The following is a 21,017-nucleotide window of genomic DNA, read 5'->3' on the forward strand; positions in this document are numbered from 1 at the left end:
TCATACAGGTAGATGTCAGGTGTCAGTAAGAGGAAAGCGGCTTATTAACGCTCATACATGCACTTGTCTGAGTCCCTGTTTCCAATACTTTCAGGTATAAACCTAGGAGGGGAATTTGGCTGGGTCATGCAGTAATTCTGTTGAACTTTTTGAGGAACCCATCTTCGGAATATTTGGAGTCAACGGTGAACTAAATCTAACTAAAGCTCGATGGAAGCCCAGACCCGGTCCAGCTACTGAGGAGACGCTGGCCCAGCAGGCAAAGGGGCATATATATCACTTACGGGACAATACAATCATTTACTCCGGGCGCTAGTGTTCTTTTTGGAGTTTTTGTAAGCGTATAATTCAATGATTTTAATTATACCAACAGAGTTGTGCAGTCATCATTACAATCTAGTTTTAGAATATTTTCATCAGCCCCCCCCCAAATTCCCCTGCACTTGTTTGCAGTCAAAGCCACTCCCAGCCCCAGGCAAACACAGATCTGCCTTTTGTCTCTCTCGGTTTCCCATTTCCAGACATTTCGTGTATATGGAATCACCGTATAGGTAGATCTTTTGGATCTGGTGTCCCAAGTATGAATATTAATTTACTTGCTCAGATGCACATAAACATATTAAATTTCTTTACTTTCTCTCCACTCAGCCTGTGCCAGTCAGAGTGTAGGGGAATCCACTGTCGGGCATCACTGAGGCCTGGGGTAGAGGCTCTCCTTCTCTAGGGCCACGCAAAAATCCAGAAGGGCCTCTGGTACCGTTGGAATTGCCCATTTATTCTTTAGCCTATTAACCTAGATGCCGATACCCTCATTGTCCAACATACAGGTCCTTCTACAGAGAAGGCAATATTTCCAATGACAAGCGTGGACTCTAGGATCTGCCCAAGCTGTGGAATCAGGTTCCCAAGGTGCAGTAGATGCATCACATAGCTGTGTGATACATGTACTTGCGATGTGTCCTCGTGCAGGGGCTGAGGCTTGAGTCCTAGATGCTCAGGAGACCACCATTCCCTAACCCCTCCACTCTGGGGGGAGTCATTCTTCCTTCTAACTGCGGTGAAAGGCCCCCTGCCCCATCCCGCCTAACTCCCTGCTCCCCCAGGACACCTGGGATAGCCAAGGTATTTAGTGAGAAAGGGTCTTTTCAAAAGACTAGAAGAGAGGTTGGTCCTCCAAGAATCCTGCTAATGCCCTTGAGGTAAGAAACACAAAAGGATTAGCTGCCTTCTTCAGACAAACGGGTCTAGGCGGAGCACAGAGCTCATTTACATAAACAAATGAATATCTCACTAAATACCCTACCACAAAACTACATCAGTGAACCACTAAAAGTGTGTAACGATTTCAGTTTTCTTAGGGGCATGTAGAGTGTACCTGCTCGGAAGTGTGAGTGGAAGGAGGCACCACCTGGACTATTCAGGCTGAGAAACAGCTAGCTCTACAGTAGCTATAACAATACAACACTATGCTCCAGGCATTGTTCTGAGTGTTTTACACGTATTATTCTTTTAATCCTCACCATTACTTTAGGCAGTTGGTACTATAGACTTGAAGCCTTTGGCGCAAACTCCGATTCAGAATTCAGAATATTTTGGATTTTAGCAAGGTGATACATGCATGTAATTCATATAACAGAGCTCCCCAAAAGGATCTGAGGCAGCTCTCATACAAAATAATTAATGTGCCATCAACAAAACAAATAAGTAATTGCAAATGGTCTAAATAAAGACTGTAAAAGGCTTTACAGAGTTTAGCTCAGATTTTGCCTCCAAATGAAATAAGAAAGGCTTTGGTTATTGAGACTTTGGGGATTTTGGACCTGTATTATAGCCCCCATTTTATAGATAAGAGAATAAGGCACAGAACGAGTAGATAATTTGTCCAAGGTTGCTCAGCTTAGAAGTGCAGGGGTGCTCAGTGCTTTGGAGCCCCCCACCCCCCGCTGGGAGCAAGTGGGTCAGGAGAAAACTCCCTTGACCACCTTCTCTAGCAGAAACTCACCCCCCACCTTCCCCTCTGCAGCTGGGCAGCCCCTGTATGACCTCCATCCACCCCGCCCCCACTCCAGCTTCTCTGCCACTCAGTTTATCTCACATTAACACGGTTTAAAATAGAATGAAGCCCAGTGGAGTGTGACTCACCCCAGGTACCCCTAACAGACCCAGGAGGGACCCTCTGGAATTGGGTCATGGGGCAGTTACAGACTGGCAGCTGTCCCTGCTCTGTTCCAGGGGCTAACTTCAGGATGGTGTGAAGGACCAGGCAGGGGGAGCGGCCTGGAACAGGAGGTCTAGACAGCGAAGCTGAGACGAACCCTTCCGGGATGCCAGGAAACAGAGCACCCCACTCTCTTCCCACTTGTATTGGGATTCCCCCCTCCCATTTCCTTCCCACCAATGAGCAGCCTGGATGAGCAACCACGTGCTGCTTATTCCCACTGATTTCAGCGATGTCAACGCCTTCATTCTTAAATCCAGCTCTTCCCCGTATAATATCCTCCTTCGTCTTCAGCACAAGCCTGCTCCCAGACTCTCTTCCAGACCACCTGCAGCCCCGTCCTGATTTCTGTTTTCTTCTCTTGTTCGAGGGTCCTTTTGCCGGCGGGGTGTACCAGCTGCACAGCCTTGACCGAACCTTGACCCTGCGATCAGATGCCTTTTGTGTCGGGTGCGGGCTTCCTTGCTCATTCCTTATTAGGGTGCTTGGGATGCAAACTAGGGCGCTTCTCCCCCCCCCTTTCTGGTCTTGTTTCCTCCCTTTTAATTCTGTCTAATCCGGGGGCATCTTCCTTCTTCTGGTCCAGTAGAGCAATACTTCTGCTTTCCAGGTACAATCCAGGTCAATCTCTTAAACTCCCTGGTGAAGCATCTAGGTCTCAATGGTTGGCCTGTTCCCAGGTAGCAAGAGCCAAAGAAGCATCCTGCAAGCTTTTTGTTTTTAAAGGTCTATTTTAAGGCCAAAATCGGGTGGAAAGCCATGCATGCTCAGTTAACTATATCCGTATGTAAGGCTTTTAACTGAGATCGAAGCCTGATTCCAGGGATGCCTGGTACCGTCCTGCTCTTTCCATGGGGCACAGCGACCCCTTGTGGATCTGGTCTTCTATGGGAACCTGAGCGGGGAAAGCCGACTCCACACATTTGGTTTAATTCGAAATTTATTTTGATTAACGCTGTCAGTCACACTGACATCTTGGTGCAATCCGCATCGCCCCGCGTCTTTGCCTGGCTCCTGCGCGAGCCGCGGCAGGGGAGGAGGCAAGGGACGCTTGGGGCGGGGCCTGGCAAGGGGCGGGGCCCAGGAAATTCCCCGCGGAGGCGGGGAGGCCCGCGCGGCAGTCAGCTGAGCGCCGCTGGGCGGGGTCGCGAGGCAGCACGTCAGCCCGAGGCTTCCCGAGTCCCCGCCGCCGCCCTCCGGCCGGTCTGCGAGCGACATCTGCATCCGGGTCCGGAGGCCTCCCCCTGCGGGCACGATGCCGAGGAAGCAGTGACCCGGAGAGAGGCGGGAGCGCGGGCGCCAGGTGAGCCGGGGCAGGGGCTGGGCAGGGGCCGGGCAGGGGCTGGGCGAGGCGGCGGCTCCTTTTCTGCCCTGGAAGCTGTTTCCGCAGGCCCTGTCCCTGCGACCCTGAGTCACCAGGGGTGTGGGTCGAGGGGTAGGGAGTCCTCTCCGATGGAAGGGTTTACGGGTCCTCGCCGATCCTGACCTGGTGTGAAAAGGCAGCGGGGGCGGCCGCCCAAAGCGCCCTTCCCCCTTTTTACTGGCCTGGCCGGCCGCAGGTGACTTCCTCTGTAGGTCACCAAGGTGGTTTAAGGTGACACGCTCCCGCAGGTTGGGAATGATTATACATCTAGTTCCTCATTATAAGGGAAGTGGGTAAGGGTACACCTTTGGAAGACTTTAAGAACTAAAAACTATCTTTTATGAGCCCAGGAACCCTAAGAAACAAGTGACCTCTCTAAGGTGGTGCGATACTGAACGGCTGAAAGGAATCTTCATAAACAATTCTGTCTAAAACGTGTGTATGCATGTGTGTGAGGATATATGCATACATACATACACATATATGCATACATAGATATGCATGTATACATCCATCCATCCATATATAGAGAGAGATAATATAAATATTTGATGAGGCTGAGGAATTGTTTTTACTCTCGGAGACTGATCAACTGAAAGCAGTAAACATCCCTGAGAGAAAAGGAAAAAGGGGTTCTGGTCTGCCTCCTCTACCAGGAAAACTGTGATGTGGAAATGTATGTCACAGGGCTGTATGCCACAGGATGAAATGGAAAACCAAAGCTGTAGTACAGTAAGGTGGAGTTAGGACATCAAAACCTCAGATCTGGTTAAGCAAGTGGCACTATTAACAGGAGAACCCCCCACCCCCACCCCCATTGTGCTTTGCCCAGTTTGTGGTGGGCTGGAGAGTTCCTGAGCAGCCACCAAGGCGGGGACTGCCCTGGAATGGACTAGGCAAGTGAAGTTTAAATGTAGCCTGTAGAGAGAGGACAATAATTAGAGCCTTTGGGACAAATGATCTGTTTTCTACTGTGCCAGTTTTAGTCGTTCTTCATATACTGTGGACAACGTTATAAAAGTCATATCTTTTTTTGTAATTGACCTCAGGTTGCATCTTATGCTACGGATTCCTACTAAACCCTCCAAAAAACAAAAATAAACTTTATTCTTGAAAGGAAGTGGTTACTATATTTATTACTTTACCATGGAACCTCCTCCCTTAAGTAGAGGTACATGGGTACTCTCTTCTCTGAGCCCTGCTTTTCGTGAATTTTATAAAGACTTAGACTGCTCGATATGTTCTTTGGAATTTATGGAATAGTAAATCCAAAGGAAAAGGGGAAAAAACTTAAACTTTGTTTTTTGAAAGTAAAATCTATTTCAGAAAGAAAAAAATTAAATTTTTATTGTTTTCACTTTGACGTGTGTATAAGGATTAAATAACAGAATATGTGTTATGAAATAATATCCAGATGCCTTTGTAGTGATATAAAAAACAGTACTAATCTTCAAAATAAGTTTTAAAAGTTGAGTTTAAGAATCGAAGTGAGTGCCATGGAACTGTAGAAAAACTCAAAATATTAGCATGCCGGGTTTATCACCTACACAGCGGGAAGTGTTTTACTAGTGTTAGACTTTAAAATAGCTTCTTAAACTATATTTTCATTTCATTTCAACATTTACTGAGAGCCTGCTGTGTGCCAGTCTCTAGGAAGAATAAGATAGAGACCTTGGCTTAAGTTTGATGGGGAGATGGACCGGCATGGAATGATTACAGTACTTTGCAGAAAAGGGCCAAGGAGGTGGAACACACCAAGTGCTATTTGTTTCACCGAGGAAAGAATAGGACATCTATTTGAGCTGGATGGACATTGTGGGTGTTTGCCAGGGCAGAAAGAGGCCATTCATTTCAAGCACAGGGCAGAACACACATACAAGGGCACAGAAGCAAAAGACTACAGGGAACAGTGAGCTCTGTAATGTGCCCTGAGTATAAGTGGCATGGCGACAGGTGATACCAGTGGGTAAGTAGGGTCCAGACCCTGAAAGGCTATGTTTGTCTCACTCAGGCGCTGGAACTCTGCCTTGTATGGGAAGGGTTTTAAGCAGGTGGATGAGCTCGTACTGGGAAAGAAACCATGAAGGCAGTGGGACTGTGATGGAAATTGATAAGAGATCATGTAGGAGGCTGTGAAATTTCATTCAGCAAGTATCTGTTGAACCCTCATATATGTCAGGTAATATCCTGGTGCTGTGGACAAAGTAGGCCAGAATCCTGTATTCTGTGGAGTGCAACACTGCTATAGTTCAGACAAGACAAGAAGGGCCTGACCTATGCTGGTGAGGGTGGAGAGGAGGTGGAAATGACAGCATTTGGTGACCCATTAGACTTGGGGGAAGAGGGAATGGGAAGAATCAGGCATAACTCCCAGGTTCCTGCCTGGAGTGATGAGGTGAAATCTAATCTACTTTCTGTATGTTAGCAAATTATGAAATCAGAATACCATTTCTGGCATAAAAGGTGAGGTTCTTTTTGTTTTGTTTTGTTTTGTTTTTTACCCCCTCAGTAAGATATATGTTTTGAGTTCTTTTTCCAGGATAGTGATAGGTTTAGTTGATGCAATCTTAGAACCTTAGCTTCCTTGTGAACCCAAACCAGAATTTGCCAATAGCCAGCACTGTCTCTGATCAACAAATAGGTTTTCACTGTTTAAAACTGACTTATCCACATGCGGATTGAACCTTGAATACTTAATCAACAGATCTGGAGAATCAGCCACACCAAGGCAGTGGCCTAAGCTTATTCTGTATTATGCCACTGGTCCAATGTCCAGTGGGTGGAATTCAGTACAAGGCGGATTAAAGTTCAATACAAAATGACTTTCTGGCAATCAGAGCCACCCTGTAATAGAATGGGCAGTTGCCTGCTAAAGTCATTGAGCAGACTGTCTGTCATTGAAGTCATTCAAGCCTGGTCTATATGACCATCTGCTGTGGAAACTGGACAAGACATTCTTGCAGCAAATGAGGGATCGGACTGAATCCTTTTTAAGGCCAACTCAGGAATGAGATTTAAGGTCATGCCTACAAAGTCAAGTCATTGCTATAATTACTTGACCTCTGGAATTAAGAACGATAAAACATATAATCGAATTCAAATAGCAGATCTGGGAATAAATCTAGGAGAGTTTACTTTTGATTTTTTACCTTCCAAGTAGTTCTCATTCTTCTTCATTGGTAAAATCTGGACAAATCCTGTGCTAAATCAATTTGCCCTTCTGTAGTTAAATATCACCTTCGCTTACAATGACACATTTCAGATCCAGATTAGTTGGGCTTTTATGAGAAATTCTGTTATTAGACAGAACCTTGGAATAAATGGTTTAGTTCCAATTTCCATAACCTTTGAAGGTGTGTGCAAGGATTTATAACGCATCTCTGTGTTTGCTTAATTAAAAGTAGCTCAAGGTGATGTTAAAAACAGAATTCAGCTTCCTGTAACTGGCATTCTACGAATAGACATTTCACACTTGCACTGTATTGTGATAACTCATAATGATGCCCCCCCAATATTCTAAAATCCAGAAGTGCTCTATGAGTCACCAAAAATCAATTCAATTGCTTTTAGTAAAATTTTGGTAATAATTTACGTGCTTATAATTTTGGTATTTACATGCTTATTAATGGCATAATATATACTTACTTTTTATTTACTATGACATTTGCATATCCAAATAAGTTTTTCTAACAAAACTGGATAACAAAGAATTTACTATAATGAGGACAGGTATGTGCCTTATTTGTGAGAAGTGGGGCATGGCCATGAGGGTGCTAGGGTGTATCTGTTGAACAGTGTGGGTCGGACTGTGAACTTGCTAGAAGCTTAAGAACACTTTGAGTGACAAACCATAATGGTTGTCATTTGCCAGACAGGTCGATACACCATCACAAGATGCCAGGTGACTTCTGAAGGTCATACATTTGGGTAGTGCCACCCAGTGTTTTTCATACTGTCTCCCTTAGCATAACCTTGCTTTTTTTTTTTTTTTTTTTTTTTGTATCCTTATAAAATCTGGACAACCTGAAAAAGTGAGAAGCACTGATGTGACAACTAGAACCAGTTTAACTTTCTTATGTTTGTGTCTAAACACTTGGTGGGGGTATAAAGGAAAACCAAGGAGGAAAAATACCTGTATAATCTTGAAGGGAAAAGCTCTCCCTCTTTTCTTCTCTCCCCTCCCCTCCTCCACCTTCTCTCTCTTCTCACCTTTTCTTCTCTTTCCCCTCTCTTAGAAAAACCATTAGGAAGAAATGTGTGCATATAATAAAATGAAACCAAACACATCTGTAGATGTTTGCTGAGACACTTTTTAAAAGTAACATCTGTTAAATGTTTCCATTTACTTTTTCCGAGTATAGCATAATCATTGAATACCTGAGGAAATTTAATGCGGACAAGTAAATAATACAGATTACAAGGATTTTGTCTTTAGGTCTATTACCTAGAATGTTAGTATTCCTCTGCAAAATAAATGGGATCACTGTTATTAAGTAAAAACCCATTTTTATGAAACGTTAGCACCAGCATCATTCTGTGCAAAAATGAATTTTATGGAAAGCTATAAGCTGGCTTTATTCACATTATTTTTATCCAAATTACTTTATGCAAAATAATTCAGATTATTTCATTGGAGAAGACAAAAGCAGCCCACTCTCGTCACCTGATGCTAGGAGAGAACACCCTTCGGCATTATTCCTCTTTTCTAAATGAACTGGAATGTGTAACACACAGATGCTTTCACTGGGCTCACAGTTGAATGCTGTGCTTTATCAGTGTTTCTTACTTCCTGAACTTGCCATCCTCATTAACGAATTTCATGGGAATGCCTTTCCTTGTGCTAGGTGCCCTAAGGAGTAGTCACGCAGGCGACAGTGTTGGCGCCTGCTGTCCCATCAATAGTGGCACCACCTCTGATTACCTACAAGTCCCTTCAGACCAAAGGCAGGTTGCCAGCCTCTCGGTTTCCAGGGAGGCCACCTCCAGTTGGATTGAGAAGAGGCACCATCCTGCACTCGTGTATTTGGTGGCATTTTATTATATGGGCACTACGAGAGCACTCATAGATGTTATGATACAGTGACTTATCAGCAAGTGTATTTCTCTCATCTCCCAGTGACTGATTGACTGACTGCAGTTCTTCATGAAAAGGCTTATCATCACCATGAAGTATGAAAAAGAAAATGTTTGCCTGTAGCATGTATCCAGTCATGAGAGGAGATTTCTATGTTTGCCCAGGGGGTAGGCCATACAGAAGTGGGGTTGGGATACACTTGTCTCTTATTTATTTCCACTTTGACGATTCTACACAAAGTGGTATGCTTTAAAGTCTCAGAATGTGCAATAACTAAGCAAGATTTCCTAGTCTTTTTAGTGTGCTTCACAAAATAATCGAATATTGAAGGCTAAATATTCAGTCATACCTTTATCGTATTACAGGTCTGGGTCTGGAATCATCCTTGATACTTGGTCGTGCCTCTCGTTAAGTAACCTTGGACGGCCCATAAGACCTCAGTGAACCTGGCTCTGTCACCTGTAAAACAGATAACTGGTTGGGGTCAGTGAAGATTTCTTCAGTGAAGAAACCGATGTGTCTGGTGCAGTGATTCAGTGTAGCAAGCATCCAAAATGTTAGTTCTCCCTTCTTATCAAAAAATACAAGAAATAAAATACAGAGATTAACAGTTTCATTGAGATACAATTAGCATACCGTACAATTCACCCAAAATATAGAGATTTGAGTTTAAAGATTTGCAATGGAAAATCAACTTAATGAGACTCTGCCCCGTCTGCAAACATAGGTGGGACTCCTCTTGAACGACTGTGTTAGGGTTCCTCCTCTTCTGCCTCCATTTCCCAGCTCCTCACTGTGCCCCTTAGGCACCCATGTCCACAGATGTACACATGCACATGCTGAAATTAGGATACTTTTTTTTTCGTTTAAAAGAATCAAAAATGTTCAAAATACAATTGGAGAGGAAGAAGGCAACTTTTGGAAAACTGATTAGCAATTGCTGATGGATTTGGGGGACTCACAGGGACCCCTTGCAGAGGACAGCTATATTGTCAGCGTGTAACTTTTCCGTAGAAACTGCTGTCATGTCCCATCAACCACTTAGCTGCCTGACTGAAAAGGGAGACAGCCCCAATGAAAGCACGGGAAATGGACCCCCCAATCTGGCTCACCCTAACCTGGACACATTCACCCCAGAGGAGCTGCTGCAGCAGATGAAAGAGCTCTTGACTGAGAACCATCAGCTGAAAGGTGAGCGGTACCAGGTCCCACGTGTCTCCATTCACCCTGGACCTTCCTGTAACAAGGCTTATAGGTGAACTCCTCACTCTCTCTCTCTGGTTCCCTGAGTCCAGAAAGAGCACAGAGTTTTTAGCTTTTAGTAAGGCTAAAACTGTTGCCATGGTTTATTTTTGGGTACAGGTAAGAATAGAAAGTATTTTATATATCTCGAGGAAATGGCACAATGGCATTTTGTCCATTTAAAAGGGGAAAAAAAGACAGGCTGCTGTTACTACAGAGTTAGTCCTAAGTACTACCTCATCAAGAGGAAGCATTCTAATGTCTCAAGCCGTGGCCTTGGGCAGGACCAGCTTTCGAGTCCGGGAGTAGTACCCATCACTCCATGGAATTATTCATAGGTATCTGCGCTGGGTGGAGGTACCCAAATCAGTTTATTTTCCTGAAACTCATGAGGACTAGAAATAACTTTAGAGCCGCTAGTCCTGCCTGGAAGCGAAAACCGCTCGTCTCGCTGTAGTCTTTTTCTGGCGGACCCTCGGGCCTGGCCCAGCTTGAGTCACAGCCTCGTGGTCGAGGGGTCTGGGGGCGGTCTGATCCATTAAACCAGTCCAGTCTCCTGCTGTGTGATACCCTCACTCTGAACCCCATACAGAAGCCATGAAGTTAAATAACCAAGCTATGAAAGGGCGATTTGAGGAGCTTTCAGCCTGGACGGAGAAGCAGAAGGAAGAACGCCTCTTTTTTGAGATCCAGAGCAAAGAAGCCAAAGAGCGCCTAATGGCTTTGAGTCATGAAAATGAAAAACTGAAGGAAGAACTCGGCAAACTAAAAGGGAAAACAGAAAGGTCATTTGAGGTGAGCAGACTGATCAGTTGTGATTTTATTTTATGATTATTTGTAGTGGACTCTTATTTGTCTAGGTTTCTAGATCAAAACCTTTCTTGATTCAGGCTAGGCAGCCGTTTTCCATTATGTTGAAAGAAGTGTTCTTGTTGAGAAGATTGGTTGCAGTTTTAAGAGTCATAAATAATTTCCATTGGGAGAAAGAAATGTGTAAAACTTTGACCATATTGATTACAGTCAAAAGAATGTTGTGAATCTAAACCAGTATTTTGTATTGATTATAGACAGTACAGAAGGACCTCCACCTAGAACCATCCAAGGGTATGTCTTTGATATAAAATTACATTAAAAAATCTGTTACTCAGAATTTTTACTCATTGACCTTGTCCTTCCTCTCAGTTTAAGATAGATTCCTCACTTTACATTTTAATTTACGTCTGAAGAATGGTTTGGCAAATGTCATGTTGTGAGGGAATATTATATAGGGTCACCATGTTTTCATTGACCCAAAGAACCTGAGAAATATGCTCACAACCGAGAGTGGGTGTCAAATACTCTAATGAAAAACAAATCAGAACACATGCGAAGCCCCTGCCCATACTCGAAAGCTCGCTGGGCACTGTTTTTTTAGACAGAAGTCTGCCATTCATTTTCTTCCAAAGCCAGAAGTAAGTAACTCTTTGGAGGGTGGAGCGCTGGGTGGGCGGAGTGTAATCCCAGACATCAGTGATTTTTCTTGAGATTGTACCTTGAACTTTGTTGATCTCTATCTAATTTCTTGAATGGGTGAAGGATACAAAGAAAGACATAAATGGAAAGAAAATAATGAAAAGGGGATGATATGGAATAAAGGGCGAAAAGTTGTTTAGAAAAATATCATAGTTTATATCAATGAACTACTTATCAGCTCTTGCTCATGGGACAATGAAAGCATTCAGCTTTAATACATTTATATTTGTATTAGAAAGGTTTCACTATCGATAAGGTTTTTCACACCTGACGTTTCAACTGTGTTGTAGTTCAAAGAGCATTAAGTCACTTTTGGCGGGGGAGGGGACCGTTCTCATTATCTAAGTATTTTTGAGGTACAGTACTGTGAAGAAATGGTCACCTGAGATATACATTTTCTTTTCTCTGGAGGAAAATATCTCACACTGTTTTCCTCCTTTGGCTTTTGGGATGTGAGCTGACAGTTGGCTTTAGCCTGCTAGGGCCTATCATACTGAAGCCAAAAAGGAAGCTTCCAGAAGCAGTCTGTCTGTCTGAAATGGTCTGCCTGTAGGTTTTCCTACAGGTCCCAGTATTGGAAGAAGTTGAGAGCAGAAGCTGGAGCTTGGAACAGCTTGTTTCAGTACAGATGGTCAGTTGAACTGAGTTACGAGCAGGACTCAGAAACAAGTCCTTGGAACAAAGGACTTGGGTGTTTAGGACAAAGAGACACATATGGCTCTTTAATATCCTTGGTCATCGGCCTTCTCCCCGTAAACTGTGCCTCCCGGGCTGACCCCTTGCCTCCCCACCTCTTCCTTATTTTTATTTCATGGACCATTTGAGCTGAGTTTTAGGCCCTCATCATCCTGACTGAGTAAAGCTCTCAAGGCCTTGGACTTGTCTCCCTCACGCTGGCTCATCTCTGGCGCTGTTTCCCCAGGGATCACCCCCCTTCCCACCCCAAATCATCAGGGATTTTCAGGGTTCTGTCCAGCTTGAGCAGAGGAGCTTGGGAATTTCTCTAGACATCTGCCTTTGAGCCTCAGGGTGAGGCTGAGGCATTAATGGTTCTGTCCGATTTCACTGACTTATACATCACAATGTCTCTACAGAGTACTTTTTAACTTTTAATTGCAGGTTGCTAGGCAAATGTCATTAGATAAGACTTTTTTTCTTGGATTAGAAAATTGCATATCGACCTGGGCACATTGTCAGGACAGTAGGCTAGAGACATCATGCAAATACACAGAAAGACAGAGAAGTTGCTGTGTTGCACGAAGGTCAATGGTAAGTGCTCAAAAGTGATGACAGCCTAACAAATAGTGGAGCTGGGGTTGAGATCCTGGAGGGTAAACCGTGGGAGTTCTAGTCCAGGAAGTCAGTGAAAAGACTCTCAGTGGTAAAATGGAGAGAAATTTAAAGTGTTATCTTACAAGGTGTTTATGGCCAAATAAATAGATTTGTAACTTCCTAAGGATAATTAAGAGATGCTCACAGCTATGAAAAAGAAAGTCAGCCTCACAGTCCGAGATCTTAGTGTCATGGCCTTGTGTCCCTGGTTCTCAGACACTTGTTTAAAATTCTTTCCAGGAACATACTTTTACAAGGAGACAGAAAAATCAAATGGAGTCCTTCCTAAACCTCTTTAAAATAAAACAAAATTCTATTTCCTACCTTTATGCCAAGTTGGTTTTTAAAAACCCATTCCATAAAATGTTCTCGGTGAGGCCAGTGGGTAAATGTAAAGATTCCAAATGGGCACAGTTCTGCCCTTCCTGCCTGCTTCCGGTTTCAGGCTCAGCAGGACCTCTCCTTGTCTGTTTTCATTATTTTACATGGACGTTTCCTTGGCATATGCCACTGCTAAGAGAGACTGCACAGGCTTTCAGCCCTTCCTTCTAGACCTGACTCTTCCATTTCATAAGGAGCTGCTGTTCTCTGAGGCCTATGGTATTTCCCTCACAAAGGCAGTGCTCCAAAAGAAGGCAGAGCATGATCTCAATGCTGTGAGGGACACCACCGTGCTGCAAGTTGATACCTGTCCTGCAGTTTTTAGTATTTTACGGACGAACTGGTAGACGAAGATGTTGTGGTCCAGACACATGCCCTTCGGGTACTTTTTAATTCCACTGTAAGCCTTAGGGCCTGTTTACCATTCCTTAGGAAATTTATCACAGAGAAGATATACGTGTATGTGTGTGCCAATTTTCTAATGTGTTGCATCCTCCGATAATCTCAAGTGTATATATTTCTGGTGGGGCTGTACCCACGAGAGCAGTGAAAGCTTCCTGAGGAGGAAATCAGAAAGGTTGAGAAGGTTACAGCTGGAAGAGACCAGAGACCATGTGGCACCATGTCTTTCTTTCTAACTCAAGCAAATTAAGGCGAAGACGCTAAGTGTGTCTGCTCAAGGCAACACAGGCACCACTCAGCAGAGCATGGGCTCAAGTCTGTCCTCGCACCCAAGTAAAACCAAGCATCTAACTAGGGTCTTTCTCTCCTGACTTTGTCAAATGCGGTCACTGCAACAGGATGAACACAACACATCCTTGACCTTAGTGAAATAGTAACGTTTATTATTAGTGTTTATGGAGGCTGAAATTTTTTTTTTTTTTATCTCTTGTACCAGCCCCTGAATTTTCAATTTGATTATTTCTCAACAGACTTATGTTTAGCACCCTTAAAACACCAACACAGAGTATTGTAGCACCCAAACTATACACCTAGGAGAATTCTGGACCTTTCATTGTGTTTTGCCATTATTGTACCAAGTGATGTCCTTTGTGCTCTGGCTTCTAGACATGATGGGTATGGGGAGGGTGGAGTGGGTATACATTTGGGGGAGGAAAAAAGAGGCAAGAGGTGGCGTTGTGGCAGCTTTCTGTCCTTATATTCTGAGATTCTGGACAACTTACAAGTCTACCTTTGCCAAAGTCTGGTTGGTTATTTTCATATCAGATTATTCCAGCATGCTGAGGAAGCCTTGCTTTCTTGTCATGAAGTTATTTTAATTTTCTATTACTCAAATGTAATAAAGTAATACAAAAATGTTCATTTTAAACGTTATGTCAAAATAAATTGCCAAGGGAAAACTAGAATTTTCTACCGTAAAGCATAAGGGATGAAGATGTTGAGAAACTGCCTTGCCGGCGGGCGTGGAGCAGTCGAGTGTGACGGCTGGATTCTTGGTTCGATTTGTTAATTTGCTTTGCTTCTTGTCACTTCCAGGACCCCACTGGGGACCCGAGGGTCCCCAAGGCAGAAGCAGACCAGGAAATGGAACAGCTAAAGACCCAGGTGGTGCGGCTTCAAGCTGAAAAGGCAGATCTGCTTGGCATTGTGTCCGAACTGCAGCTCAAGCTGAACGCAGGTGGCCCCTCTGAAGACTCCTTTGTTGAAATTAGGATGGCTGTGAGTGTTCTGGCTTGGGTTTTGTTTTAAGCAAATTACAAAACCTCACCTGGACAGTTGATACAAACACCACCATATCTTTTCAACACAGGGAAGCCAGGTAGTGGGGGAATTTCAGTGTAGCAAAGATAAACTGGCTCTCATTTTTTAAGTATAACATAATGCTTGTAAGTTATCTATCACATAATGCTCGAAATGGAAAAATATCGATTTACCTTTTACGACAAGAGATGGTCCTTCTTTTTTCCAATGTGTCTTGACAAATCAGACATTTAACTATGACTGACCTAAAAAAAAAAAAAAAAAGCATTAACTTTTTCAGACCAGGTCTCAAAGCCGTGTTCAGCATTTCACTCAGGTGAACACGATCACTGAATCATGATCAGTAAACCAATGGCCTTAAAACTTTTTAATAATAGAATCGTCTTTTCAAACAAGGTCTTCTAAGGAACTGTGGTTTATTAGAAGTAAGAAGTGGAGAAAGGTAGGAGCAGAGGTGTCTGGTCATGGGTGGAGGGATGTCTCGGCTTCTCTAACAGCAGCTGCTTGGGGACCTCTGGGAACAGAGTTTGAAGCTGGTGTTATCAAACTCACGTTTATGTGCCACCAAAATGAAGTGAGCTGAGCGAGGTGGCAGGTCCTGACCCATAAGAAGCACCTGTCATGGCTGTGTCTGGGAGTGTGGCAGTCCTACTAAAGAAGTGGATGAATCAAGGAGAGGCCTCTCCTTCGCTGCAGAAGTGAGAAAACCGCATGAGGGTAAAATCCTCTGTCATACACACTATCGTTTCAGCTTTGTCAAAGTGCATGTAAAGGACAAGAGATTAATTGCGTCTCTGAAGAGAAAAAGGTACCTTGTAGATAAGGGAGCAACTTGCAAAAAGCTTAACTACTGGATGTGTCTGAAATATTAGAACATGACTTCTTTTACTTTCTAATTCATTTGCTGCACTGAAGTTCGAGATAGAAAATGGCTGTTAATAACCTTGCCCTTCATGCCCTCTAATAAATTTTAGATGCCTATTTAATAGTGGCCAAAATCAAGAGAATTAAAATACCATTTGAAAAGCACACTTTGCCAGAATACCCTTTCTGCAAATGACTGGATTATGAAACACAAATTCAGTCAGAGTGTTAACCTTCTGCAAATAACTGATAAAATTCAGGAAGCCCAAAGAGCACAGCAGAAGTTTTCACATCAGGGTATGCGGTTGGCATAATATGTTCCCTCACTGATGAGTGGCAGTTATTTTTAGTGTAAACTTGTTTTTCTTGCCTTGCTTCTGTGAACCGGAAAATACTGCCCAAGATTTAGGAAGGGTGTCACAATAAAAATTATCCAGAACCATCTCTGTGCATTTTTGGAAGATTTTCCCAGTAGCTCATTGAACGGAGCTACTTCAAATCATTTAAGTGGTCTTAATACTCTTGTTTCGTAAATGGCCCGAGATGCATAGCATTTCTAATAGGAGACAACTTTGTGCCTCTTTTTCAACTTTGCTTCAGCAACTTGAGTTCTAGCATTTTGCATTTTAAAGGACTGTACAGGGAAGGTATGTGGAGTTGTCACTAGCTCTACATGAACTTAACCTAGGGAAGAGGAGAACTGCCAAAGAGAGAGAGAAGGAGATAAGTTTTCATGTTATGGGGTTAGGCTGACTATGCAGAATGAGAGGAGGCTGACCTTCGTCTAGACATTTATAATCCTGACGTGGCACGTGGGTGAGAGAAGGGGACATTTCTATTCCATATGAGTAACCAAATTTCAACCTCTCACATTTAAATGTCTGGTATATTCCTTGGGTTGCAGGTCATCAGAATTCTTGATCTTTTGCCTTTTTCTCTTTTGATAGAGAATTTGTCTTGCAGACATTATTATGTTAAATCTCTTTAATTTCTGCTTTTACAGGAAGGAGAGGCAGATGTGGCAGTGAAGGAAATCAAGACAAGTCCTGGGCCCACAAGAACCGATTCCAGGGACACGTAAGTAAGGAAAGACTGGGGCTGTTGGACAGGCAGCCTGGACAGTCTTGTCACTTCTAGTGATGGGCCGTAAAAATCACTTCTTATTAAGTTATACCAGGACCTTTCAAAAATGTTCAGTTTGAACGCTGTTTCATGTTGCAGCCAAAGCTGGCAGAGAATCAAAATAATGTTTGGTGCCTTTTAGGGCTAACTAACCCTCACCACTCAAGGTGTTCCATCTCCATCAGATCAGAAGGGAAAACAAACTTGTTTTCCATTAAAAGACCTGTGTTTCCTGATTTGCATGCCCGTGCAATTTGATCTGGACCAGGCTGCCCCGCTTGATAAGTGGGGTGCTTCCACTTTTTCTGCCCTGTTCATTCCTGTACAAGCCAAGGTGACTAATACTACTGAGTATAATCTCCTATAACAGTGATTGCTACTGCCCTGAGTCACTGGGTGATTCTTGAAAGTGCCCAGATAGCTTATCTGTGGGATCTCCAGTTGCTATGTCCCATGTAGATAGTAGGAAGCAGACCTCTTAAATGGCGAGGGGACTCTGAGGAGGAGATGGCAGTGGAACCTGGCCCCTGAGACTCTTTCATGTAGCAGTCCCCCAGAATGGGTCGTCAGCGCATCCTCCGTCAGCAGGTTACTTTATGTTAGTCTACTTAAGAGACAGTTATCTGAAAGTTTCTCTAAGGATCTCTTCCCTCATAGGCTTTTAGTATCTTTTTTTCCAAAACTTGATGAATGTATTTATAAAACATGAAAATGGGTTATTATTTTTTTTTCTATTATGCTCCTAAGCCCTTGTATACGGTAGAAAATAAATATTAAATAATATTCTTTCATGAAGCAGTACAGCTAAGGGGAATAAATGAGAGTTATTCCCTTTTTTTTTTTTTTTTAGAAATCTCTGGCTTTCCCCTTATAGCTGCGTGTTTTTTTTTTTTTTTTTTATTAGCAAAAGAATGTTGAAGTGGTGGGAAGGAAGAAAGTTTTCCTTGTTTTGTACCCCTCTCCCTGTCACTTCCCTCCTCCTCTCATTTGGCATTCCATGCAAGAATTTAATTTCTCTTCTCAAGCCAGGACAGTTGTTTTCAGAGTGGGGTTTTTTTTTTTTTCCAGTTTCTTTATCTTGTTTGAAAGCATATTAAGGAGTTAGAGATTGATTTCTAGGTTTACAGTTTGAGCTTTGGAGTTGGGAACAGGGATTTAATCCTGGCTGTTTTTGACACGTGTGAACTTCAGTAGATTACTGCAAGAGTGGCTGCCATTAGCATCAGCACAGTCGTCGGAATGTTTAGCTGTTATAGCAGCAGTCTGTCTCTGCATGCCTCTTGATTTAATCAGATTGTGATACTTCTCAAAATATATGACATACCAACAGTATCTACATTTCTCTGCTCTAATTATTTGACTTTCTTCTCTCAACTTGAGAATGTGATGGCTTCTGTCACATTGGAGAAAGGCCAGCGGGTCTGCATGTCACCTCAGGCAGCACGTGTGCTTAAGCACCTTGACTGTGGTCCTCTTCGGGACTAGTTTTCTAGGGCAGCCGGGCATCGGAGACCAGGACTTCCTCTGCTCCGCTGTTTCTGTGAGTCGTGTGGTCTGCTGTGGTGGGCACAGTGACCACTCAGAGGAAGTGAGCACATGCAGTGTAAGGCCGTTAGTCCCCACTCCTTCCCTGGAAAGCACGGAGGGCCATCTGTGCTTGGTTAGGAAGTGAGTATTCATTGGAGAGTGTTCCAGAAGGCAGTTCCTGTAAGTTGGCTCCAGTTATATCCTTAGACTTGGGCATTTTTGTTTTCTGATGAAAACCTTTTTAACCTTTATGCCATCTTGATGTAGGAGCAGATCTGTAGAAGGTGCCAGGAATTATTTGGAATCCGAGGAATTAACTGTGAGCCAGCTCCTGCTTTGTCTGAGGGAAGGAAACCAGAAGGTGGAGAGACTCGAGAATGCCCTTAAGGAAGTCAGAGAAAGGTATGGAATAGGTAACTTGAGATATGCATACATTGCTTTTTAAACAGATTTCTCGAGATATAGTTAAAATACTATACAGTTCATCCATTTAAAGTGTACTTTTCAATGAGTTTTAGAATAGTCACAGAGTTATGTAGCCATTATCACATTGTAATTTGAGAATGTTTTCTCCCAAATAAGAAACCCAGTACCCATTAGCATTCATTTCTCATCCTTTCCAGTAATCTACTTTCCGCCTCTATAGATTTACCTGTTACAGACATTTCATATAAATGGAATCATACAATACGTGGTATTTTGTGATTGGCTTATGCTACGTAGCATAATGTTTTCTTAGTTCATCCATGCTGTAGCACGTACCAGTTCTTCATTCCTTTTTGTTACCGAATAATCTTCCATTGTTCGATTAGACAGCATTTTGTTTTTTCATCAGTTGGTGAACATTTGGGCTGTTCCCACTTTTTGCCTATCATGAATAATGTTTGCTCTGTACATTCATGCAATTTTTTGCGTGGACGTATTTTTTTAATTCTTGGGGCTGTATACCCAGGAGTGGAATTGCTGGGTTATATGGTAACTCTGTGTTTACTATTTTGAGGAACTACCAAACTGTTTTCCACAGTGGCTGCACCACTTTACATTCCCACTAGCAAAGTATGAAGATTCCCTTGTCTCCATATCCTCCGTATCCATATGTTTCTTTTTGATTATAGCCATCCTCATAGATGTGAAATAGTATCTCATTGTGGTTTTATTTCCCAGATGACTAATATTGAGTATCTTTTCATGTTGGCCATTTGTATATCTTCTTTGAAGAAGTAGCTTTTCAAATCCTTTGCCCATTTGAAAAAAGTCATATTGTCTTTTTGAGTTCATTATATATTCTGGATACAAGTCCTTTTTGAGATTTTTGATTTGCAGATATTTCTTCCTATTCTGCGGATTATCTTTTCACTCCATGATAGTATCATTTGTAGCACAAAGTTTTTTTTTATTTTGACGTAGTCCAATTTATCTATTTTTTCTTTTGTCTCTTGTGCTTTTGATATCATATCTAAGAAAACATTGACTACTCCAAGATCATAAAGATTCAGTCCTATGTTTCTCATAAGAATTTTATACTTTTAAGACTTCCATTTAAGTCTGTGGTCCATTTTGAGTTAATTTTTTTTTTTTTTATGGTGTGAGGTAGGAGTTCAAATTCATTCTTTTGTGTGTAGATATCCGGTTATCCTAATACCATTTGTTGAAAAGATTATTCTTTCCCTAACTGAATTTTCTTGGTACCCTTGGTGTAAATCAATTGACCGTAAAGGCAAAGATTGATTTCTAAACCTTTGATTTTATTCCATTGCTCTATATATCTGTCCTTATGCCAGTACTACACTATCTTGATTACTAAAGTTTTGTAATACATTTTGAAATTGGGAAGTGTGAGTCATCTATTTTCTTCTTTTAAAAGATAGTTTTGGCTATTCCGGATCCCTTGCATTTCTATATAAATTATCGGCTCTGAGTTTTTCATAGTTGCTTTTATCAGGTTGATAAACTCCCTTTTATTACATTTTTTATCATGAAACGTCTGGATTTTGTTAAATGTTTTTTATGTTTCTATGGAGATGATTTTTTTTTTTTAAACCTTCATTAATATGATGTAATACATTGATTTTCAGATGTTTAAACCAACCTTTCATTCCTGGATATATCCCACTTGATTATGCTATATAATCCTTTTTATATGTTGCTGGTTTGGATTGCTAGTATTTTGTTAAGGATTTTTACATCTGTATTATTCATAAGCAATATTGGTCTGTAGTTTTCTGTTCTCGTGATGACTTTGGTTTGGGCCTCATAGATTGTGGTACACACGACATCGCCAAGCACAAACACACACACACACACACACACACACACACACACACTTTGGGGTAAAATTTATCTTATAGAGTTGTGAAGTCAATGAATTTCTATGTGGAAATGCTCTTTTTAGAACTGCAAAGTGCTAGACCATACAAGACATAAGGGAGGTCATACAGTAGTTTTAGGGTTCCCATGATTGCAACATTTAATCATAAATATACTATGACATAAAATTAATTCTCTCAGACAGTATAAATTGCTCATTAATCTTAAAATTATAGCACTATTAGAAGCACTTTCTTACTAAAGAAGTTTAAATTTTAAACTATAGAAAGATACGTCCTTAAAAATATGAAACACAAGTTATTTATTCAAAATGAGGTTAATCTGGAAGACAC

At 42.2% G+C, this 21,017-nt stretch overlaps 1 protein-coding gene and 1 long non-coding RNA gene across 4 annotated transcripts in view; one reads left to right on the forward strand and one right to left on the reverse strand.

Moving 5' to 3' along the window:
- Positions 1 to 21,017, reverse strand: part of LOC120614606 (uncharacterized) — a 59,841-nt gene that overhangs the window by 16,114 nt on the left and 22,710 nt on the right. The window contains exons 3-4 of the long non-coding RNA XR_005656011.1: positions 15,018 to 15,089; positions 9,005 to 9,114 (exon numbers count right to left, since the gene is read on the reverse strand). This is a non-coding gene — a long non-coding RNA (uncharacterized LOC120614606). The remainder of the gene's footprint in view (positions 1 to 9,004; positions 9,115 to 15,017; positions 15,090 to 21,017) is intronic.
- The window catches only part of OPTN (optineurin), a 35,635-nt gene continuing 17,969 nt past the window's right edge, over positions 3,352 to 21,017 (forward strand). For all 3 annotated transcript variants that reach the window (XM_039877395.1, XM_039877394.1, XM_039877396.1), the window contains exons 1-6: positions 3,352 to 3,521; positions 9,670 to 9,846; positions 10,490 to 10,692; positions 14,620 to 14,802; positions 16,712 to 16,785; positions 18,625 to 18,759. In XM_039877395.1, coding sequence (XP_039733329.1) covers positions 9,681 to 9,846; positions 10,490 to 10,692; positions 14,620 to 14,802; positions 16,712 to 16,785; positions 18,625 to 18,759 — 761 coding nt within the window. In that variant the 5' untranslated portion in view covers positions 3,352 to 3,521; positions 9,670 to 9,680. The remainder of the gene's footprint in view (positions 3,522 to 9,669; positions 9,847 to 10,489; positions 10,693 to 14,619; positions 14,803 to 16,711; positions 16,786 to 18,624; positions 18,760 to 21,017) is intronic.

The sequence above is a fragment of the Pteropus medius genome, unplaced genomic scaffold (assembly GCF_902729225.1).
Source record: "Pteropus medius unplaced genomic scaffold, Ma_sr-lr_union100, whole genome shotgun sequence".
Lineage (NCBI taxonomy): Eukaryota > Metazoa > Chordata > Mammalia > Chiroptera > Pteropodidae > Pteropus > Pteropus medius.